Here is a 25,541-nt window from a genome sequence, read left to right on the forward strand (position 1 = left end):
ATAATAATACAACTAAGATAAAACTCTGTTTTGCAACAACAAAAGGTTTAAAGGTTTAATTATACTTACTCTGTGGAACGTCATATTTGCATAACAATATTATTGTAATTTCAATAACTTTAGTTGGTTATGTCTTAATAACCTTTTACTGCAGTTGGCTAAATCAGGGTCACAGAGTGTTTCTTGGTAGTCTTAAACAAATCTACTTTGAAACAAAAGTATACACCTCACACACATGGTTATGGGCTTATAAAAGACACCTGTACCATGTCAGATATAGATTTGTAATGTATTATATTTTGAGTTTGCATTCCAATATATCACTTTATATACATCACAGAAGACAGAAATATAACAAAACCTTTTAAATTAACATAGAAACACCAGATTTTTGGCAGCTTCAAAAAAGACAAGTTTATTAATTATGACAAATTATGAACAATATAACATTCCACCCTTGAGGCCACTCGGTCATTTGACTGCAGGAAACGGGTACACCAAATATTTTAGAAATTTTTAATACTGTTATAACTTATTCGGATCTCCCCCTCACATAGTGAAAATGTAAGAAAAGTAAGCTGGATAGGCTGTCAAACTGTGAGCTATATATTCTTTGCGTCATATCGGGATGAAATTCCTTGTTCCTTACACAACTCATATTTTTATCTTGGACATGCACCTTAATTCTTCTATTTCTCACCCCTATGTCTCCCCTATGTTTCATTAAACCTAAACAGTATTACAGAACATAATAAAAATAACATAAAACACATACACTGTATCTGTCCATGTTAGCTTTTGTGAAATATTTATGCGATGTTATTACTATGTACTTTGCTGCTCTCTTGGCTGTGTTTTACTTGTCCAACCCTTTTCATACAGATAACCTTTACACATGAAGACTCTTTTTTGCTGTGGCATTTGAGCGGGATGATTTTTGAATCTAGGTGTCACGTCCTGACCAGTAAAAGGGGTTATTTGTTATTGTAGTTTAGTCAGGGCGTGGCAGGGGGTGTTTGTTTTGTGTGTTTCGGGATTTTTGGTGTATGTTCTATGTTTTCTATTTCTATGTGGGTTTTCTAGTTTTTCTATTTCTATGTTAGTTTTGGGAACTACCTCCAATTAGAAGCAGCTGGTTGTCGTTGCTTCTAATTGGAGGCCATATTTAAGTGAGTTTATTTTCTCTTGTGTTTGTTGGTAGTTGTTTTTCCCGTATAGTCCTTATGGAACTGTTGGTTTACGTCTATTTATTTTGTTTAAGTGTTCACTTATATAAATAAAAGATGAGCACAATACCCGCTGTGCCTTGGTCCACTTTCTACGATGCACCTGACACTAGGAGCAGTAGATATTCTCGGACAGACACACACCTTTAAACAAATTTGTTATGCTCATTTTGAGGCTGTGGTGAAGAACTGAAGTGGCATGTCCTATATTGTCTACTTGAATGATAATGTTTGGTAATATTATACACTGAACAAAAATATAAATGCAACATGCAACAACTTCAAAGATTTTACTGAGTTACATTTCATATAAGGAAATCAATCAATATAAATAAATTCATTAGGCCCTAAGCCATGGATTTCACATGACTGGGTAGGGGTACACAATTAGTTTTCTGACAGAAATACCCCCCCCCCCCCCCCCCCCATATTTTAAAGTGCCATTTTAGGTGCACCTGTGTAATGATCATGATGTTTAATCAGCTTCTTGATATGCCACACGTCAGGTGGATGGATTATCTTGGCAAAGGAAAAATGCTCACTAACCGGGAGGTAAACAAATGTTAGCACAAAAGTTTCGATAAATAAGCTTTTTGTGTGTATGGAACATTTCTGGGGTCTTTTATTTCAGCTCGTGAAACATGTGACCAACACTTTACATGTTGCATTCATATTTTTGTTCAGTATATATGCCAGTGATGTCAAGACATAGTGTATAGTAATTTCTGCTGCCATGGTTAGAGCATTTGCAGATCAATTTGTATGATAAACAGTTATTTGACTCATGCAGTGTTAGTTTAAAATGTATGTAATGAAAGCTATTCAGATGTATATAACTTAACCAAAGACCAACATGTCCTCGTTAAACTGTTCACAGGTATCAAAGGTAGAGGGAGGAGCCTGGTACTTTAACACTGGATACAGGAACCTTTGATGGCCAAAATCATGACATCACAGTGCCACAAATCCCAGTCCTGCTGTGGGTTTGGTCCACCGTTTGGATGTCATGTAACAACATTTCCCAGGTTACTGTTAATGTTGTTTCTGGGTCTAAGTCCAGAGACATGGGCTCAGCAGGGCACACAACCACACTCCATCAAGATTGAGGGGGACATCACCCTGGGTGGCCTGTTCCCAGTGCACTCCCGTGGGCCAGCCGGTGTGCCCTGTGGTGAGATCAAGCGGGAGAAAGGTATCCACCGTATGGAGGCCATGCTGTATGCCCTGGATCAGATCAACAGTGACCCTGACCTCCTGCCTAACATCACCCTGGGGGCCAGAATCCTGGACACCTGTTCTAGAGACACCTACGCCCTGGAGCAGTCACTCACCTTCGTCCAGGCCCTCATCCAGAAGGATAACTCGGACGTGCGCTGCTCTAATGGCGAGCCACCCATCATTCCCAAACCGGAGAGGGTGGTCGGAGTAATCGGGGCATCAGGCAGCTCAGTGTCCATCATGGTGGCTAACGTGCTGAGACTCTTTGCGGTGAGACTCCTTCTTGTGCTGTGCATTGTTAGCCCTCACTCTACTATATTCCCATGCTACAGCCTCATCCTCACACACATATATATATATTCTTCATCAGAGTTAAAGGCCCAGTGCAGTCAAAAACTTGGTTTTCCTAAGTTTTATATATATTTCCATACTATGAGATTGGAATAATACTGTGAAATTGTGGAAATTATGATAATGCCTTTAGTGTAAGAAGTGTTTGAAAAAACTGCCTGAAATTTCTTCCTGGTTTGGTGGGAAGGAGTGTTGGCCTTCTATGTTGACATGCCATGCAGTTAATAGACCAACAAGAAAGAGAGCTCCAAACCTCTGCCAATAACTGCACATTTTCAGTTTTTCCCTCCCCACTCAAACCACTCCCACACAATCTTGGCTAAATTCTTTCTTGAGAAATTAAAGCTATTTTTGTTTCTTTTTGACCATTTTAATTAAAAACAATCATAGTAAGTTATTTAATTGTTACCTAGAAATTGTTTTATATTGAGATAAAACAGCTACATTGGACCTTTAATATACCTTTTACATAATGTAATGTGTGGGGCAATTGTGTGTTTTGATAAAAATCAAAATGTCATCCCTCTGATGAATCAGCTGTGAACTCACACCCTGGCATTTTCCTCAACTGTTTCATTTCACACAAACTCAATATAAGAAACACTGCTGATTGCTGTAACGGGACACTAAGGCTGCCTAAATCCCTCAGTGACTTAGTGACATGACTCATTAATAACCAACTAGTAATCTAGAAATGTCCCTGTTAAAACTAGCCATTTCAACTAGGTTAAATAATCTTCAAGTTCAAGAAGCTAAGCATCTACCATCTCTAGTCCTCTGTCACTAGTTAATTCTCTTTATGGAGAGCTATTAGTTGTGAACCAAGGAGTCACCTTGCATATCGTGAAGATGTTAACTACAGAATTATACATCCCACCCTCCATTAAGCCCCTCAGCAGCTCAGGACCCAGTCTGAAAATAGAGCATCAGGCCAGAGGGATGACATTGGTTCTACGATATCAGCAACTTTCTAACTGGTGTTCTGCAGATTTAACTAAATGGTGGGCTTGTCCTGTACGCATGTACTCAGGGATGGAAGTCAGCCCGCTAGCCAGAGGCTAGTATTCTTTAGACCAGGCTTGTAGAAAATGTATCCAACTAGCCTGCTGACTAGAGAAACTGTGTTTTCAAATATTGCATGGCACAGATTTTGGAACTGGGCTACTTAAAACTGTGGTCTACAAGCTGGCCAGTGCCCAAAATCCTTAAGTTCCATCCCATAATGTACTGTTCTAGAGTTTGCACAGTTACTCAGATAGAGTCTGATGTGTGATGTCCTCAGTCTGATTTAATACGCATTGTATCACCTATCTAATACCAGAGTCAGAGAGAATTTGTTTAAATTGTAATTTTCATGATTTAATATGATTGTTCTCTCATTTTAATCACAATACATAATATTCTAACATGACATCTGAACTACATGTTCTCTGTGATATTTATTAAACGTTTGAGTTGTCCTGGTCTTGAGAGTGAATTGTAAGAGCTCTGGGAAGGGTAAGGTTTGTCTATAGGGTTGAAGTCAGAGATCCCTGTAAATGTCATTGAACTCAACACACATGGCACTGACAATATACATGGCATGGCCAAATAGCCTGATAGGGTTGCAACATAGCAGAACAGTCTATTTATTTTTTGATAGACTGTCTGACAGCCATAATCAATTGATTTCTGAAGATAATTGATGTCATCCTTGTCTTTTGGTTTAAAGGAGGCTTAATGTTGTTTTAGGAATTAGTGTTGGAATGTAAATATTGGAAATGAATGTTACTATTGATGTTATCATTGATCACATCAATGTTTGGTGTATTGAATTTCACTCTCCCCAACAGAAGACTATATAGTAGGAGCCATATATGGTATTCATGCAGATGTGGGATCTTAATTTGAGACAGTTTACAACAGCAAGAAAATAATCCTGCAGTAACAGTTAATGTGAATTATTATGGGGATTATAATTAATGGACATTTTTGTAGGGGTTGATATATTTTTCTTATGGGAAAATCAAGTCTGTAATTTCAAAGTGGAAATTACAAACTTCAGAAGCCTATTTAAATCTCAAATACACTACAAGATTAAAATGGTCTGCATTGTAGGAAAGTTCACTTGCAACAGGGTGATCAAATTAAGATCTTAGATCTGTATCAGAGTAATATATGAATGTTCCCACTAGAGGGAAAGGGTGAAAGTAAAGCAACAAATTTAAGCTGCATGTGGCCATCAGAATTAAATATATTGTATTTAATTGTACAGCTGAGAAATGGTAACCTTGTCTCTTGATCTCTGTCTCTCTCCCTCTGTGCTTAACGTAATTTGACTAAAACCCATATAATCCTTCCAGATAATCTGTGAAGTGGTTCTCTCCCTCTTCTCTCCTTCTCCCTTCACAACCCCTTGTGTGTCTACCTTTCTCTCCTCATCCTCTAAAGAACCTCTCATTAAACCATGGGCAGGCATTAGTGGGGTCAGAGCCAAGACCACTCACATAAACTGTATCATTAAGGAAGTAGCACACCAGTAAATTAATCTTCTCATCAATTTCTTTCCAAACAAATGCTTTTACTGCGGTGAAATTTATCATCTGTATTTTACCATGACGTTGGCTTTTATGGCCGGCAAAGACCAGTAGTTAAAGCTGTAGCAATATTACACTGTATGAATGTTCCAGTGGATTAAATTGGCTGGACAAGTGAGAACTATTCAGCATCCTCCATTATAGTGTTGTTTTGGGACAAAATGCCTGGCAATGTGTCATCATAAGGTATTATGTCGTTTGTTACCAACTGTGTGTATGATTTATCCAGACGAAGATTGATTTGATAAATGACACATGGTGTCTGGTGCTGCAGAGAAAGGCCCACATGGTTCAGTAACTTTCCAACATCCAGTAACTTTCCTTTTGAATCTAATGATTGTCTCTGGTCTCTTCTTAAAATTCAGCACATGCAGCCATTAACATCATGTAACATCTGTATCTTTCAGATCCCCCAGATTAGTTATGCGTCCACGGCTCCAGAGCTGAGTGACAAAAGCCGTTATGAGTTCTTTTCCCGTGTGGTCCCTCCTGACTCCTACCAGGCCCAGGCCATGGTGGACATCGTCAAGGCTATGGGGTGGAACTACGTATCTACACTGGCCTCAGAAGGAAACTACGGAGAGAGCGGTGTCGATGCCTTCCTCCAGATATCTCGAGAGGCAGGTTTGTACTGAATTTAGTGGTAAATTGACATTTTCTGATGTAGTGTAACCATGGCCACCATGGTGTTGCAATTGATGGTACTCTATGGGGAGGATATGAGGTCCAATGAAGAAACACCTTGATGGTTTGGATCTTGTGTCTTTCTTCTCCCTTTATTCAGGAGGTCTATGCATCGCCCAATCCATTAAAATCCCCCGAGAGCCCAAACCAGGGGGCTTTGATAAGATCATCAAGAGACTAATGGAGACCTCTAATGCTCGTGGGGTCATCATCTTTGCCAATGAGGATGACATCAGGTGAGTGGTAACTTAGTTGTAACTTTTCCTTTCCCTAGGAAGGTTGTCACATAACCACCATGCTACTTGTTCTCTAAGCTCTACAGAACCAAGTTCTTATAGAGTCTAGAGCTACTAAAGGACCAGTGTGCTAATACCTTACCACCACTTCTCACAGACGTGTCTTAGAGGCAGCAAAGAGGGCCAACCTGACGGGTCACTTCCTTTTTGTGGGCTCTGACAGCTGGGGGGCCAAGAGCTCGCCCATCCTGGACCAGGAGGATGTGGCTGAGGGAGCTGTCACCATCCTCCCTAAGAGGGCCTCCATCGACGGTAAGGAAAACATATGGAAGAGGTATTGCAGAGATACATTATATTTTGGTATTCATTATGACTTTAACTTCAGTGGGTGATGGGAAAGTCTTAAACATCTGGTGATAGTGATGCTCTGTTTGTCCTCTGTTGGTTCTTTGCCAAGGGTTCGACAACTACTTCACCTCAAGATCTCTGGAAAACAACAGAAGGAACATCTGGTTTGCTGAATACTGGGAGGACGACTTCAAATGTAAACTGACCCGAGCAGGTATCAAGTACGACCTTGGTAGGAGAAAATGTACAGGTAGGAGAAGAGGTTATTTCTGACATATTTTATATCTCAAATCAGCAGATTTATTTATAGGCTACACTGGCTTTAACCATTGTATGCCACCCTTCCTCCCTTCTTTAGGTGAAGAGAGAATCGCTCAAGAATCTCAGTATGAGCAGGAAGGGAAGGTACAGTTTGTGATTGACGCGGTGTATGTCATGGCCCATGCCTTACACAGCATGAACCTGGACCTCTGTCCGGGCTCCATGGGTGTCTGTGAGAAGATGGACCCAGTGGAAGGGAGTAAGCTGCTCCAATACATTCGCTCAGTCAACTTTAATGGTGAGTTGGAAATGTAGGGAGCACGGGTCGTTAAAGGTCAGTTTTTAGCGCAATATCAAATCCTTTCTGGATAACAATTAAGTACAAAAATTGCTTCATAGCAAAGGGCAATTTCTCAAGCACAACTTTTGCTAAGACTGTCTGGGAATGGTTTGAGTGGTCTTTTAACTAATTTAGTGCATGAGGATGTCACCATGGAAGGCCAAAACTCCATCCCACCAAAACAGGTAGTGATTTCAGGCAGGCGGTAATTTCCAACAGCTCTTAGGGTCTTGAGGGATTCCATTGGAGCAGCAATCAATCAGGTCTTGGAACATTCTATAGACTTTGTTTAAATCAAGTTTGAAAATACATTTTCCATCCTGACTTTTATTTTTGTTGTTGCTGTCAAATCAGAATATATTTTTGATAAATTAAATGATAACAAAATTGGCTAGAAAGTGTATAGAGAAAATGCACAAACCAGTTGAATCAATGTTGTGTCAACGTAATTTGTCAACGTATTGTGACGTGGAATCTAAATGGAAAACACATTGGATTTGAAAGAAGTTATCAACTGTTGTTTTGAGGGTGAAATTTTAACCACAGGATTGTGTCATCATTGTAACAAATTTTCAACATAGACAAACCTTGTATAAAGTACACTACAAGACCAAAAGTATGTGGTCACCTGCTCGTCGAACATCTCACACAAAGTTGGAAGCACAGAATCATCTAGAATGTCATTGTATGCTGTAGCCTAGCCCAACCCATGAAAAACTGCCCCAGACCATTATTCCTCCTCCACCAAACTGGCACTATGCACTGGGGCAAGTAGCGTTCTCCAGGCATCCGCCAAACCCAGATTTGTCCGTCGTACTGCCAGGTGGTGAAGCGTGATTCATCACCCCAGAGAACGCATTTCCACTGTTCCAATGGCGGCGAGCTTTACATCACTCCAGCTGACGCTTGGTATTGCACACGGTGATCTTAGGCTTGTGTGCGGCTGCTGGGACATTGAAACCCATTTCATGAAACACCTGACGAACAGTTACTTCCAGAGGCAGTTTGGAACTCGGTAGTGAGTGTTGCAACGGAGGACAGACGATTTTTATATGTTATGCGCTTCAGCACTTGGCGGTCCCGTTCTGTGAGCTTGTGTGGCCTACCACTTCGGGGCTGAGCTGTTGTTGCTACTGAGAAGATTCCACTTCACAATAACAGTACATATCGGGGCGAACTGACTTGTACGAGAGATGGAATCCTATGACGTTGCCATGTTGAAAGTCATTGAGCTCTTCAGTAAGGCCATTCTACTGCCAGTGGTGTAAAGTACTTAAGTAAAAATACTTTAAAGTACTACTTAAGTAGTTTTTTGGGTATCTGTACTTTACTATTTATATTTTTGACAACTTTTACTTCACTACATTCCTAAAGGAAATTATATACTTTTTATTCAATACATTTTCCTTGACACCCAAAAGTTCTCGTTACATTTTGAATGCTTAACAGGACAGGCAAATTGTCCAAATTACGTACTTACCAAGAGAACATCCCTGGTCATTCCTACTGCCTCCTATCTGGCGGACTCACTAAACACAAATACTTGATTTGTAAAGTATATCTGAGTGTTGGTGTGTGCCCCTGGCTATTCGTAAATAAATAATTAAAAAAAAGAATATTGTGTTGTCTGGTTTGCTTAATAAAATGAATTTGAAACTATTTACAGTATACTTTTACTTTTGATACCTAAGTATATTTTAGCAATTACATTTACTTTTGATACTTAAGTATATTTAAAACCAAATACTTTTAGACTTTTACTCAAGTAAAATTTTACTGGGTGACTTTCCCTTTTACTTAAGTCATTTTCTATGAAGGTATCTTTACTTTTACTCAAGTATAACCATTGGGTACTTTTCCCACCACTGTCTACTGCCAATGTTTGTCTATGGAGATTTCACGGCTGTGTGATCGGTTTGATACACTTGTCAGCAACAGGTGTGGCTGAAATAGCCAAATCCACTAATTTCAAGGGGTGTCCACATGCTTTTGTATATACAGTTGAAGTCGGAAGTTTACATACACCTTAGTGAAATACATTTAAACTCAGTTTTCACAATTCCTGACATTTAATCCCAGTAAAAATTCCGTGTCTTAATTAAGTCAGTTAGGATCACCACTTTATTTTAAGAATGTGAAATGTCAGAATAATAGTAGAGAGAATTATTTATTTCAGCTTTTATTTCTTTCAGTACATTCCCAGTGGGTCAGAAGTTTACATACAGTCAATTAGTATTTGGTAGCATTGCCTTTAAATTATTTAACTTGGGTCAAACGTTTCGGTAGCCTTCCACAACCTTCCCACAATAAGTTGGGTGAATTTTGGCCCATTCCTCCTGACAGAGCTGGTGTAACTGAGTCAGGCCTCCTTGCTCGCACATGCTTTTTCAGTTCTGCCCAGACATTTTCTATAGGATTGAGGTCAGGGCTTGTGATGGCCACTTCAATACCTTGACTTTGTTGTCCTTAAGCTATTTTCCACAACTTTGGAAGTATGCTTGGTGTCATTGTCCATTTGGAAGACCCATTTGCGACCAAGCTTTAACTTCCTGACTGATGTCTAGAGATGTTGCTTCAGTATATCCACATCATTTTCCTCCCTCATGATGCCATCTATTTTGTGAAGTGCACCTGTCCCTCCTGCAGCAAAGCACCCCCACAACATGATGCTGCCACCCCCATGCTTCGCGGTTGGGATGGTGTTCTTCAGCTTGCAAGCCTCCCCCTTTTTTCTTCAAACATAATGATGGTCATTATGGCCAAACAGTTATATTTTTGTTTTATCAGACCAGAGGACATTTCTCCAAAAAGTACAATCGTTGTCCCCATGTGCAGTTGCAAACCGTAGTCTGTCTTTTTTATGGCAGTTTTGGAGCAGTGGCTTCTTCCTTGCTGAGCGGCCTTTCAGGTTATGTCGATATAGGACTTATTTTACTATATAGATACTTTTTTACCTGTTTCCTCCAGCATCTTCACAAGGTCCTTTGCTGTTGTTCTGGGATTGATTTGCACATTTCGCACCAAAGTACGTTCATCTCTAGGAGACAGAACACGTCTCCTTCCTGAGCGGAATGACTGCTGCTTGGTCCCATGGTGTTTATACTTGCGTACTATTGTTTGTACAGATGAATGTGGAACCTTCAGGCATTTGGAAATTGCTCCCAAGGATGAACCAGACTTGTGGTACAATTGTTTGGCTGATTTGTTTTGATTTTCCCATGATGTCATAAAAGAGGCACTGAGTTTGAAGGTAGGCTTTGAAATACATCCACAGGTACACCTCCAATTGACTGAAATTATGCCAATTAGCCTATCAGAAGCTTCTAAAGCCATGACATCATTTTCCAAGCTGTTTAAAGGCACAGTCAACTTAGTGTATGTAAACTTTTGACCCGCTAGAATTGTGATACAGTGAATTATAAGTGAAATAATCTGTCTGTAAACAATTGTTGGAAAAAGGACTTGTGTCATTCACAGTGTAGATGTCCTAACTGACTTGCCAAAACTGTAGTTTGTTTTAACAAGAAATAAGCGGAGTGGTTGAAAAACAACTCCAACCTAAGCATATGTAAATTTCAGACTTCAACTGTATAATCAATGATGCTGTTTAGGCCTATAACGCATTTGCGAAGTCATCAACAGCTATTGTTTCAATTCAACCTAGAATTAAACTAAAAATAGACAATATATATAGGCCCTAATGTTTCAAGCTGGTTTCAAGTTGATTTCAAATGTAATGATCAAGTTAATAATTAATATGTTGGATTCACATCTCCATCTCAACCAAATATCTAATTTAAAGAATAAGACGAAGTCAAATCAAACTTTAAATGCACTTTAAATCATTTGATTTGATTTAGTCCTATTCTTTAACTTGGAAACATGAATCCGGACAAACTGGAATTAAAGCCAGACTAATTCCGTGGTATCACGTCCTGACCATAGTAAGATGTGATTTTTTTATGGTAGAGTAGGTCAGGGCGTGACAGGGGGTGTTTTGTGTTTTTCTATGTTTTCTATTTCTGTTTAAGTTCTAGTTTTTCTATTTCTATGTTGTTGTTTTTGGGGTTGATCTCCAATTGGAGGCAGTTGGTCCTTCTTACCTCTGATTGGAGATCATATTTTAGTAGGGGTTTTTCTTCCTGGGTTTTGTGGGTGATTATCTTTTGAGTAGTGTTTGTTTCTCTCTGCGTCACGGTTTGTTGTTTTGTAAATTCAGTTATTTATGTTTTGCAAAGTTTCACGGATTTAATAAAATGTGGAACTACAACCACGCTGCACTTTGGTCCAATCCTTTCGACAGCCGTGGCACAAAAGATACATCTCCTTTGAATGTTAATATTTTGATGCGTTGACAACCAAACACAATTCAATATAACTTTTGCAATACAGTAAATAGCCTATGAACTTGTCGACAAATAAATCATATGTTGGATTCACGAGTTTAACTAAATCCGAAAAACGAGTTAAAGAATAGGATGAAGCCAGAGGCTCAGATGGAACTGTCCAAGTATTAGATAAATCTCCTTTAAATTGTAATATTTGGTTGGGTACAATTCAATATGACTTTCATAATACAGTAAATAGCCTAAAATGAATGCATCAGTATTTATTCAACCTAAAATGAGGAACACATCCATGGCCACATTTTTGAGGTTACTGTAACTATAAATGTTTTCTTATGTTATCATAGAAAGTGTGCATGTTGAAGACATAGCATGCAAAGATCCCAGGTCTGTGGAGATCTTCACAATTGCTACATTAATCTGTGCCGAATCTTGAACGGCATTTATCACTTGCACTTTTAATGTAATCTCAACTGCAATCCAGGTCATTTAGTTGTGTTAATAGATGAAGCACAGTGATATAATACAAAATATCAGACTTTGTATTCCCATTGTAGACCTTTCCTGCAGTCAAAATACCAAATCACCCTTCAGTGGACTCATGGGTGGAATGTTTTTTATATTTTTCATAATTTTGTAATTAATCAACATCATTTTTTAGTTTTTTAAACACTGAAAATATGGTGTTTCTATGTCAAACTGTTTTGTTATATTTCAGTGTTCTGTGATTTATATAACGTGTAATATTGTGATACAGGTGTCTTCTTTTTTTAAGCCCCTAATCATGTGTGTGAGGTGTACACTTTTGTTTCAAAGTAGATTTGTTTAAGACTACCAAGAAACACGCTGTGTGACCCTGATTTAGCCAACTGCAGTAAAATGTTATTAACTTTGTTGTGCTTTTAAATGGTTGAAAGTGCAGTGATAATACATTTAGATGACAACTAAACCAACATTCTGACATTGTTTTCCATTGGAATTTGGTTGTGCTTTAAGATTGTTGAAAGCATAGTGATAATACATTGACAATTCAACAACCTTCTGGCTGCCTCTCTGAGTGGGTGAATACATGATGAAATCTCACTGATCAACTTCTCAAACAAATGTTACCCAAATTTCCACATTGAAATCACATGGTGTGCCTAATGCATGGTTTCGTGAAGCCTTTTCCACTCCTGGTTCCCATCATGTCCCATGGGTTTAAGAGAGGAGTGTGGAGGGAGTTCAGTCTGAAGACAGCACTGCACTCTGCATTAGCCTTGGGATCTCTGCTAATGTACTAAGTCACAGTACACAGCACATCCCTTCAATGCACTCTTCTTCCCCAGGGCTGCCTCTTCTTTCTTCATACACAAGACACACTCCTCTTTTTAGCTCCATCTTTCATAAAAAATTATTTTCTTTATCACTGTTTGGAGTCCAAGGAGCTTTCTATGAAAGCATAGCAATTTCCTTTTCCCTCTTAGTGGATGATCTTTGTATAGAAAGCTCTCTCTGATTGAATGTCTGAACGGACAGGCAGGAACAAACTATAGTGTTAAGGCAACAGACCAGAGAGTACAGAAAGAATAGCATCATGTATGGAAAAGAACCCTCCACAGGAACAATCTTATGCTCAGCTTTGCCCTGGTTGCATAAGACACGAGTCTTATAGGTTCACCTCCTCTAATGTTACATTTTTCTTTGGTCAAAGGTAAAGGCATTGCACCAGGGAACACTAATGACCCTTTATGATGCATACAATATACTTCCCAATAGTGGGTAGCCCTGTTGAAAATCCTTGCTCCTCTATCCAACAGGCAGTGCAGGGACTGGGGTCATGTTCAATGAGAATGGAGATGCTCCTGGTCGCTATGACATCTTCCAGTTCCAGCTCTCCAACACCACCAACCCTGGCTACCGGTGTATTGGCCAGTGGACAAACCATCTGCGACTCAATGTAAACATTTGTTTTGGCCTATTTAATTTAGCTATGTTGATGTTCACTTTATCAGTGTTGTTATCACTTGATGTTCTTCAGCATTATTTCTGTCTCTGTTTCTGTGGAAGGCTGAGGAGATGCAGTGGTCGGGTGGGGACAGTGCAGTTCCTGACTCAGTGTGCAGTTTCCCCTGTGAGCTAGGAGAGAGGAAGAAGATGGTGAAGGGTGTGCCCTGCTGCTGGCACTGCGAGCTGTGTGACGGATATCAGTACCAGCTGGATGAGCTAAACTGTGACATGTGTCCCTTCGACATGCGTCCCATGCCAAACCGGACGGGCTGCCGGTCCACACCCATTATCAAGCTGGAATGGAGCTCCCCCTGGGCCATCATCCCTGTGTTCCTCGCTGTCTTGGGCATCTTAGCCACTTCTGGATGCATCATCACCTTCATCCGCTTTAACGACTCCCCCATCGTCCGGGCCTCTGGCCGGGAGCTCAGCTATGTTCTCCTGACAGGCATCTTCCTCATCTACCTCATCACCTTTCTCATGATTGCAGAGCCCAGCGCCCCAGTGTGTGCGTTCCGCAGGCTGCTGCTGGGTCTGGGCATGTGTATTACCTACTCAGCTATGCTCACCAAGACCAACCGCATTTACCGTATCTTTGAGCAGGGCAAGAAAGCAGTCACGCCACCTCCGTTCATCAGCCCTGCTTCTCAGCTGATCATCACCTTTATACTCATTGGAGTGCAGGTGAGTGGGTTTCTGCCTCTCTCCTACTGCATGTGATGAAAACGAGGCAGTAATACAACAGTGTTTTTTTGTTAAAGAAACAGGAAATGGTGTCTGGAATGGTATACAGTAGAATTAGCTCAAACTGCTGAACCATGGGCCACATCAATATTTTGCTAATTCTGTGTATATCCACAGTTACTTGGAGTTTTCATCTGGTTTGGAGTGGTGCCCCCACACACCATCATAGACTATGAGGAGCAGCGCCCGCCCAACCCAGAGTTTGCACGTGGGGTCCTGAAATGTGACATGTCCGACCTGGCCCTGGTCCTCTGCTTGAGCTACAGTATCGTGCTGATGGTGACCTGCACTGTGTACGCCATCAAGAGCAGAGGGGTGCCAGAGACCTTCAACGAGGCAAAACCCATTGGCTTCACCATGTACACCACCTGCATCGTGTGGCTGGCCTTTGTTCCCATCTTCTTTGGCACAGCCCAGTCTACTGAGAAGGTTTGAAATTCAATGTTATATTTATATAATTGCTGGTATTTACCCTGTGGGAAAAAAGTTCATTTTTGATGTCCTTTAAAAAAAAGCAACCATAGAACTATGTTTTCTAGAATTAGTTCTAGAGCTAACTTCTCTATTGAAGAACTGTTAACACTGTTATCAAATGCTAGTTTGTTACCTGTCGTACTCACAGTATGTTCAGTATCTCTTCATTAAATGACAGATGCCAATTTAGCTTGTGGTTTATTTCTATGCTTACAAAGCAGTGGAACAATGGTCAGGATTTAAAAGATGGAAGTATATTCAGACTAGTAGGGTGTGTTATTAAGAGTCAGTCAAACTGAAATGATCCAACCCCCAGGTGAATTAAAAGTATTTTACCCTCTGCAAATGGAAATGAAATTAATCAAAGACGGGGGAACTCAGAAATTAGGTCAGATGAGCTCAGGGACAAAATGGGTCCCTGAGTGACAAAAAATACCCTTTACATGCTTTTCAATTACACAGTTACTCATAGCTTAGAATGTCTAAATATAGCATCAATAACATTTAGTTGTCAGATTGCATTAGTTGCAGACAGTATTATAACAGCAAAATAACAGTAGAACAGTGTTATTAGATAGGAATGCAGGGGTATTGATGCATTACATTTTGAGAGGTACTCAGAAAAGTGTCAACAGTTGCATGCTGATCATTAGGGAAGTGTGAATGGAAGGGGTTAGATTTGGGAGAGCACGGCAAACTTAGGGTTGGCTATGGTTTTACATTTTCTACTGACTTGCTTCAATGTGTGTTGTTTTGGTGTGGATGGTTGACTTGATTGCTGATGCACATGATAAGATATATATCTCTCTCTGGTCTGTACTGCCTTTGGGTCTCATTAGAACTGCTCTTTGTCATATTTCAATGCCACTTAGTTGCTGAGCCATACTGTACCTAGCACTAGCCTGGGGTCAGTGATGTCTTTAATATTAACGGATGTGAACGGTGCTCTCTGTTCATCCATGCGTTGCCACATCAGTGCTGGCCAGGTCATTGAGAGCCAATAAAAACCATAACAAAGAAGAGGACAGAGAATATAGAAATAAAAAGATATGTGGGTTATCCCCTCAGGATATTGTGCCATGTAGCTATTTCTTAATTAATGAGGTGTACTGCTTTTGAATTGTCAGTGCATTGGACTCAGACCACAAGTCTGTTCTCATTATTGTTGTTGCCAGGCTGACAACAGAGGAACACCAAGATGATTAGGTAAAATACCCATGAATAGAACACCACTCCTCAGTGTTTATAGTTACTGGGTTATAAATCTATTCAGCTAAAAACACAGCCGTCTAAAATCAAATCAAATCAAACTTTATTTGTCACATGCGCCGAATACAACAATTGTAGACCTTACCGTGAAATGCTTACTTACAAGCCCTTAACCAACAGTGAAGTTCAAGAAGAGTTAAGAAAAATTTAACCAAATAAACTAAAGTAAAAAAATGTTAAATAATAAAAAGTAACAATAGCATAACAATAATGAGGCTATATACAGGGGGTACCGGTACCGAGTCAGTGTGCGGGGGTACAGGTTAGAGGTCATTTGTACATGTAGGTGGGGGTGAAGTGACTATGCATAGATAATAAACAGTGAGTAGCAGCAGTGTACAAAACAATGTAAATAGCCTGGTGGCCATTTGATTAATTGTTTTGCAGTCTTATGGCTTGGAGGTAGAAGCTGTTAAGGAGCCTTTTGGTCCTAGATTTGGCGCTCCGGTACCGCTTGCCGTGCGGTAGCAGAGAAAACAGTCTATGACTTGGGTGACTGGAGTCTCTGACAATATGACGGGCTTTCCTCTGACACTGCCTATTATATACGTCCTGGATGGCAGGAAGCTTGGCCCCAGTGATGTACTGGGCTGTACGCACTACCCTCTGTAGTTACGGTTCGATGCCGAGCAGTTGCCATACCAAGCGTTGATGCAACCGGTCAAGATGCTCTCGATGTTGCAGCTGTAGAACCTTTTGAGGATCTGGGGACCCATGCCAAATCTTTTCAGTCTCCTGAGGGGGAAAAGGTTTTGTTGTGCCCTCTTCATGACTGTCTTGGTGTGTTTGGACCATGAAAGTTCGTTGGTGATGTGGACACCAAGGAACTTGAAACTCTCGACCCGCTCCACTACAGCCCCGTCAATGTTAATGGTGGCCATTTCCGGCCAGCCTTTTCCTGTAGTTCATGATCAACTCCTTTGTCTTTCTCACATTGAGGGAGAGGTTGTTTTCCTGGCACCACACTGCCAGTTCTCTGACCTCCTCCCTATAGGCTGTCTCATCGTTGTCGGTGATCAGGCCTACCACTATTGTCATCAGCAAACTTAATGATGGTGTTGGAGTCTTGTTTGGCCACGCAGTCATGAGTGAACAGGGAGTACGGGAGGGGACTGAGTACACAGCCCTGAGGGGCCCCAGTGTTGACGATCAGCGAGCAGATGTGTTGTTGCCTACCCTTCCGTCAGGAAGTCCAGGATCCAGTTGCAGAGGGAGGTGCTTAGTCCCAGGGTCCTTAGCTTAGTGATGAGCTTCGTGGACACTATGGGGTTGAACACTGAGCTGTAATCAATGAACAGCATTCTCACATAGGTGTTCCTTTTGTCCAGATTAGAAAGGGCAGTGTGGAGTGCGATTGAGATTGCGTCATCTGTGGATCTGTTGGGGCGGTATGCAAATTGGAGTGGGTCTATGATATCCGAGAGGATGGTGTTGATGTGAGCCATGACCAGCCTTTCAAAGCACTTCATGGCTATCGACGTGAGTGCTACGGGGCGGTAATCATTTAGTCGGCTTACCTTCGCTTCCTTGGGCACAGGGACTATGGTGGTCTGCTTGAAACATGTAGGTTTTACAGACTCGGTCAGGGAGAGGTTGAAAATGTCAGTGAAGACACTTGACAGTTGGTCTGGGCATTCTTTGAGTACACTTCCTGGTAATCCGTCTCGCCCCGCGGCTTTGTGAATGTTGACCTGTTTAAAGGTCTTGCTCACATCGGCTACCGAGAGCATTATCACACAGTCATCCAGAACAGCTCCTGAACATTCAGATGAAGAAACAACGTCTGTATGCTGTGTACCTCTGAGATTTCTCATCATATAGCTTCTTCAGACATTGTATAGTAGTTAGGCATAATAAAGGTGTCATGGGGATTGCCATGGAAAATATTATGTAAGACAACCCCCATACATTGTTTATTGAATGTTTACTGTATTCTCAGCATATTCTCAGAATACTATATACTCATTCTCAGGTTATTCTCTGATTAATAGAAGGAATTACCGGCATAGGATTGATTTTTTTTAATAGTTTTTATTTTTTTTGTAAGAAAATTTATATTTTGAGTTATGAATGCAACACATGCAATTCACGTAGTACCCAGACAGGCAATCCAACCCCTATTGTAAAATGTATAGGTTTATACTGAGGTATTTATTAACTTTCACCCTGCCTTCTATCTGCTCCAGATGTTCATCCAGACCACCACCCTGACGGTGTCCATGAGCCTGAGTGCCACTGTGTCCCTGGGCATGTTGTACATCCCTAAGGTCTATGTTATCATCTTCCATCCGGAGCAGAACGTACAGAAACGCAAACGCAGCTTCAAGGCTGTGGCTTCAGCAGTGACCACACAACTCTCCCAGAAAGAAGACAAGCAGAACGGAGAGTCCAAAAGTAGCGCCATAGTCCCTGACAGATCACAGTGAGTAAAGCAGAGACAGTGTCCAGTCAGAACTCTTAGAAAAAGGTGCTATTTAGAACCTTAAAGGGTTTATCGGCTGTCCCCATGGGGGAACCCTTTTAGGTTCCAGGTAGAACCCTTTCGGTTCCATTTAGAAATCTTTTGGGTTCCATGTAGAACCTCTACATCGAAACCAAAAGGGTTCCACCTGGAACCGAAAAGGTTAACTACTTGTAACCAATAATGGTTTTCCTATGTGACAGCCGAAGAACCCCTTCGGAACCCTTTTTTCTGTGTCCACTGAACCTTCACCTGTGTTACTGTATGTATTCACAATGACAGAAACAGATTACAGTGTTCATTTTTCACTAAGACAATAGTAATTGTCTCTCTCTTCAATCACTTTAGATAACCCAGCAGGAAACCGGAGATGAATGCGACACTTGGCGCCTTACAAAGCACAGCTTTTGATCAATGGTGAAGGCTACACTGTCACATGGGTGGGATGGAAATAAAATGAAAAGGAGATGCTAACTTTGTCATTCTAAATAAACACTGACTGACTCGCAACAAGTGCTGTGACCTGACTGTAAACGGAACAGTTGATGCATTGGATCATCCTCCTGGATCATCCTGAACAGAACACAATGAACATTCTAGACAGCTTTGCCAGACTTCAGGACACTGTCTCCTTTTACAGTAGGATCAAATTGACCATGGCAATGAAATAGTCTGATTTTTCTCCTCAGGACAATTATTTGGGTCAGTAGTTGATCAAATGATAAACCTTTTCCCGACTGGATGATCCAAAGTAGGATATTTTGAAAACAATGAAGCTTTGTTTGCTTGATTTATCAGCACTGCATGGGTTGTGTGTTTGTGTGTACATTATATGAATGCTTCCATAGTATTGTGTGTATGAGTGTTACGACTTTGACTCGTTCTTTTTTACTGATTTCACCGGAAGGAACTAGCTTTTCTATACACTACTAAATCCTGGAATACGTGTAGGGTTCTTGGAGGACATACTTTTAAAGAGAAACAATTGTAGGGAATTTTGATTACTGACGTCAATCCTACCAGATCTAACCTCATGTAAGGGACCATTTTAATATAACATCTACAGTAAATGCTTTGGTTCCGTTTGGTGTTAATTGTTTTAGCGGTAATGACTTGTATATGCTGCTGCAGTCTCTCTAAACAGGATATTGTGTTCTGTAAGGCACCTGAGTTGTTAGAACAACTTATGGTAGACACTAAACAATGGCATTTCCCTAGATTGTTCCAAATATCTTTAGTGCTGCTGGGGTTGTGAGAACAGTTATGGTAACACTGGGAATATAATTTGTGTTTTCAATGACTACTTTTGTTCTTCAATATTGTGCCATAAAATCACAGGTTTGTTGTATCAAAATGTTAAGTTTTCCTTAATTTAAATTACATAGTGATTTTATGTAAACCTATTTGTAAATGAATATTGTGGCACCATAATGGTCCACAAAACCACGATAGCCCAGTTAAGGTCACATTTCTAGCAGTCCCAGAACGCATGCAGCATTCACTCTGTGCTGAGGGGTACTGAGTTTCTATTTTGTGAGTTCGAACGCCATGCAGTGGTGGCTCAGTTTGCAACATTGTTATTTGCAGTAAGATGTTTTACTTTGCCGGGGTTATGCTCAGGTTAAGGGAAAAAGGTGATTGAAATGATATTGATAGGCATTTTATATTTTCAACGGTTATATACTAAGATATGAATAATGACAACTCCATTTGATAAAGCCCAATAGTACCCCACAATTCCACCTAAGTATTGTACTTCTATAACTTTCTTCCATTGAGTGAGGCTACCATTGCCCCCTGTGGGAGATTTATTGAAACTGTACAGTAAAATAGAACTACTTACTGGGTAAGCTAACCATTCTGTAGTCTGGAGACTAGAGTGTGGCACATTACTTGCCCTGTGGAGATGTCTCCACTACAGTATCATAGTGAGACACATCTTGCAGCAAACCCTATCCAGGTCTGTGTAGAATGGAGAAACAAACAGTTTAACACACCACACTCAATCAACAGTTTATGAAAAAAACAAGTTTATTATTTGACAAACAAGAGATCTTACGCAATAATCACAAGTAAAAGTATGCATCTGAAAGAAATTACACTTGGAACAAGATGCTGTTATGGGGATTTAAAAAAAAAAAAATCTAACTAGGCAAGTCAGTTAAGAACAAATTCTTATTTAAAATGACGACATAGGAACAGTGGGTTAACTGCCTTGTTCGGGGGCAGACGACAGATTTTACCTTGTCAGCTCCGGGACTCGCTCTAGCAACCTTTTGGTTACTGGCCCAACGCTCTGACCACTAGGCTACCTGCCACCCCAAGTGGGAAACAACTTCTAAATATTCAATACAACGCTGTATTACAATATTCAGACAGTAAGTAAGTCAAGAAATGTTCAAGTGTGAAAGATAGATAAAATGTGGATTTGTGTAATGTGCCACAGGCAAATGCCTGACATTTCACAGATGCTAGTAATGATATGTTTCAGTCAGCAGATAACTCTTCCACACTCAAAATTATAAACCAGAAAAAAATGAAATGTCTCAACACAAAATTACTAAACACAGACAGGGTGTTTCATGAGCCAAATGAAGTCTCAATACACCAAAACAAATATTTTCATCAAACTAGCAGCTATGCCCATTCATGCACAAAGCTTGGAGCAGGCCCTCAAGTAAGAGGTCCAAGTTATTTTTTACCTGACTGGTAAACCTATTCAGGTTGCCCCTCTATATTGCCCCAGACGGGCTGGTCCCTAGTGTCAGAGGTGCAACTGACACATGCATCAGTCAGGGATGGAAAGGTCACACCAGAAAACTGTTAAGAGTAAGGCAGGTGGAGATCTTGGGAGGAGCTGGTCGGGAACCATTTTTTTTTTTATCTTGGCCTTCATCATGAGCGGGCGAATCTCTGACAAAAGAGACTGGTGTGGGGGGCTGAATTAAGGAAAGTGGTATTCCATAACAAATGGCATTCACGTGTTCCTCCACTATGGTTTCCTATGAGATTATTTACAGAAAATGTATAACGACATATATTTGTCAATAGACAGGATAATAGTCAATATTTACTTCAATACCCATATCAATAAAAATACCTGACAGTACACCTGAATTGTATGGTTTGAGAAAAGGATACAGGCTGGACGAATTTGGTTCTTCCCCCAAGTCCACCGTAACCATTTCTGACCTGGAATATGATAGTGATACATTGTCATATTGTTGACAAGAACAAGACAGGGAGTCAGGTTAAACCTACAGCTCCCAGTTTAATCCTCTTGGGGTCCAGCATGCTGACGAAGGTCTTCTTCCTGAACAGGTTGGCCTTACGGAAGGAGGTATCCATGGGTGTCGTCGCCTCTGGCCTGAGAGAATTCATAAACAGAAGCTTATGGCATGCCATGCACACTAATGTACAACACACCTTGCGCTAAAATTTAACATTACATTAGTAATTTCAAAAATGATCCTATCCAGAGAAAAGTCTGTTCGTGTGTTAAGTGAACCCTTGGAAGTGGTAAAATACCTTACTTCCAAACAAGGCTTTGTCTTGGTGTTTGGTCGGTGAGGACGACAACCTGAGAAACAAAAACATAAGATAATTATGATCAATACTTAATCAGAACTGTTTATTAAAAAAATAAGTGCCAGTAGCATATGTTCCTCGTCAATGACACACTACAGGGAGACTCACGCAACTGGGTCCAGACGCATCTTCTTGGATGGGACCTGTGACAACCTTTTATACACCGGGTCAGGGGTGATGATGTCAAAGGTTATGTTGAGGGCAATATCCTCACTGTTGGCAGGCTGGTGGAGACGGGGCTGTTTCAGCTCCACTGGGGCAGGGCTGAAAGACAAGGGGGGAAAGAACCCATCAGTGACTGACACCAGATCAGCCAAGAAGGTATCTACAGTGCATTCGGAAAGTATTCAGACCCCTTGACTTTTCCCACATTTTGTTATTTTAGAATAAGGCTGTAACATGTATTAAATTGTGTTTTTCCTTCAATAATCTACACACAATAACCCATAACGACAAAGCAAAAACAGGGTTAGGAAAACTAAAATATTACATTTACGTAAGTATTCAGACCCTTTACTCAGTACTTTGTTGAAGCACCTTTGGCAGTGATTACAGCCTCGAGTCTTGGGTATAACACTACAAGCTTGGCACACCTGTATTTGGGGAGTTCCTCCCATTCTTCTCCGAAGCTCCTCTCAACCGCTGTCAGGTTGGATGGGGAGAGTCGCTGCACAGCTATTTTCAGGTCTCTCCAGAGATGTTCGATCAGGTTTAAGTCTGGGCTTTGGCTGGGCCACTCAAGGACATTCAGAGACTTGTCCCGAAGCCACTGCTGCGTTCTCTTGGCTGTGTGCTTAGGGTCGTTATCCTGTTGGAGGGTGAACCTGAGGTCCTGAGCGCTCTGGAGCAGGTTTTCATCAACGATTTCTCTGTACTTTGCGCCGTTCATCTTTCCCTCGATCCTGACTAGTGTCCCAGTGCCGCTGAATTCCCACAGCATGATGCTGCCACCATGTTTCAGCTCTAGGAAGAGTATTGGTGGTTCCAAACTTATTCTGTTTAAGAATGATGGAGGCCACTGTTTTTGGGGACCTTGAATGCTGCAAAAATGTTTTGGTACCCTTCCTCAGATCTGTGCTGACACAATTCTGTCTCTGAGCTCTACAGACAATTCCTTCAACCTGGCTTGGTTTTTGCTCTGACATGCACTGTCAACTGTGAGACCTTATATAGACAGGTGTTTGCCTTTCCAAATCATGTCCAATCAATTGGATTTACCACAGGTGCTCCAATCAAGTTGTAGAAACGTCTCAAGGATAATCAATGGAAACAGGATGCACCTGCACTCAATTTCGAGTCTTATAGCAAACAGTGTGAACATTTATGTAAATAAGTTATTTATTTTTTGGGGGGGGTTATACATTTGCAATAATAATAACAATAAAAGTTTTCGCTTTGTCATTATGGGGTATAATTTGTCAAAATGTTTAATTTAATCAATTTTAGATTAAGGCTGTAACATTTGTTGTTGTTGTAAAAAGTCAAGGGGTCTGAATACTTTCCGAATGCACTGTATACTAAGTAACGTGTTGTGTAGAGAATCGATTGGTGAAGTGACAAACCTCTCGAAGACTAGTCGGCTCAAAGCTTCGTTAGTGTGGGTTAGTGTGCTCAGGGTCTTTTGAACAATCACAACTTTTTCTTCAGACTAACATAATATTAAAAAGACAAAGTAGTGAGTAGTAAACTAAATTTGTATTTTTATTATACAAATGAAACATAGCTTTGCAAATTATATAGTGCTTATAACTTCAAGAAGGGGGGCTTCTTACGGTAATCTCTGTCTGTGTTGGTCAAGTCATTTTTGGACAGCTTTCATGTCATCCTTGGTCCTGTTCAACTCCATTGTGGCTTTATGCAACTACAGAGATATGAGAGACGGTCAGTCTGAGATCAGAAGTAGAGACACAACCAACATTATCCCAGAAAATGTCAATTCATGCATTTCGTTTACATGCATTACCTTGTTGTTTGAAGCAAACACCTCCCTTTCGGCTTGTCATACTCTCTGCCAAGGATAATAGGATTACTTAATAAATATACTTACAAAACACTGATGCCCCTGACAATGTATAGTGCAACAGTAACACACAGCAGCTATGAGTTTGATGTTCCTTACTTCTTGAGAGAAATACAGTAGATGGAAAGCTGCTCCACATGCAGCCTGGCCAACACCCATGTCAGTGATCATGGACTCCACCTCAGTTCTCTGACCCTGCAACACCACATCCAGACTGGGAAGCACACACACAAACAAAATATACTAACCAGCAAAGTATGGTTAATGTTTGCATGATAGTGTGCTAATTATTATTGTGTGAGTGTGCTGCGGGCTACCTCTCATATGTTTTCATTTTGGTCCGGAGTCGTCGGGCCTCCTCCTTGGCAGCCTGGGTCTCACATTGCTGGTTCTCCAGGTATTTCATCCTTTTCGGACAGGTAAAGAAAAAAAAAACTATACGTCAGAGACATGGCAGGTAGACAGGAGCATGTAAATACATTTGGCTTTGTGTTTGACAACTTGGTATCCTACCCTGTGAGCTGAGAATTTCTTTCTCTTCAATCTCCTTCCTCACAATGTCCAGGTCTTTCTTCTGCCTGTCCACAGTCTCCTTTAAGCCCCCTACTATCTTCAGTCTGTCCCTCGAGTCTCTGAGAATAAAAATACAAGTAAATGTTTCAGCCGTACCAAATGCAAAATAGTTACACCATCATAATGACACATGGTCTATCAAAGCTAGCATCAGTTTTATTCACTGGCCTCTTACCTTCGGTACTTAAAACAGCTTTCATTCCATCGAGCTCATTCTGCAGAAGAAATTAACAAAACACTGAATAAACGCCAAATCATACAATAATATTAACCCCAATCCACATGCCATGAGTGACACTGACAATAGGCTATTCAATGTTGTCACAACATGAGTAAATAGTGTTTCCTCCTGGTATAGGCATACCTGCAAACTCTCTGGGTCAGCAGAGAGTTTGACATTCACCATGAATGTCAAAGAACAACTTGTTGATGTGTCTGATGCTAGCCTGAGGGTAGAGTCCAGATAAAGATAAAGATGCAGAAGAAGAATTTGTAGAGTCATTTTGAGATGAATGGGATTGATGTAATGCATGCAGATTTAAACACCAGTGTTCAGAAGGGGACACAAGTATAGCGAGTCCTACCTGGGGCGGCAGGTAGCCTAATGGTTAGAGCATTGGGCCAGTAACTGAAAGATTGCTAGATCAAATCCCTGAGCTGACAAGGTAAACATCTGTCATTCTGCCCCTGAACAAGGCAGTTAACCCACTGTTCCTAGGCTGTCATTGTAAATAATTTGTTCTTATCTGACAAATCTGACAGGGCAGAATGGATATAGGTCTGTAATAGTTTGGGTCTAGAGTGTCTCCCCCTTTGAAGAGGGGGATGACTGCGGCC

General features: G+C 40.8%; 2 protein-coding genes across 2 annotated transcripts; one reads left to right on the forward strand and one right to left on the reverse strand.

The window, feature by feature from the left end:
- Positions 1–2,110: 2,110 nt before the first annotated feature.
- grm6b (glutamate receptor, metabotropic 6b) lies at positions 2,111–18,488 on the forward strand. Its single transcript, XM_014133243.2, has 10 exons — positions 2,111–2,714; positions 5,779–5,995; positions 6,156–6,291; positions 6,449–6,603; positions 6,749–6,889; positions 6,998–7,198; positions 13,386–13,525; positions 13,636–14,259; positions 14,437–14,748; positions 18,249–18,488. Exons 1-10 carry the CDS (start codon positions 2,160–2,162, stop codon positions 18,486–18,488), a joined length of 2,721 nt encoding a protein of 906 aa, XP_013988718.1. The 5' UTR covers positions 2,111–2,159.
- A 3,281-nt stretch (positions 18,489–21,769) lies between these two features.
- LOC106565925 (E3 ubiquitin-protein ligase TRAIP) lies at positions 21,770–25,065 on the reverse strand. Its single transcript, XM_082959569.1, is given in 10 exon segments — positions 21,770–21,890; positions 22,220–22,375; positions 23,884–23,972; positions 24,075–24,106; positions 24,109–24,119; positions 24,231–24,268; positions 24,270–24,345; positions 24,449–24,538; positions 24,645–24,763; positions 24,880–25,065. Coding segments are annotated over 8 exon segments (612 nt in total). The 5' UTR covers position 24,538; positions 24,645–24,763; positions 24,880–25,065.
- Positions 25,066–25,541: the final 476 nt, after the last annotated feature.

The sequence above is a fragment of the Salmo salar genome, chromosome 12, assembly GCF_965601325.2.
Source record: "Salmo salar chromosome 12, fSalSal1, whole genome shotgun sequence".
Taxonomy (NCBI): Eukaryota; Metazoa; Chordata; class Actinopteri; order Salmoniformes; family Salmonidae; genus Salmo; species Salmo salar.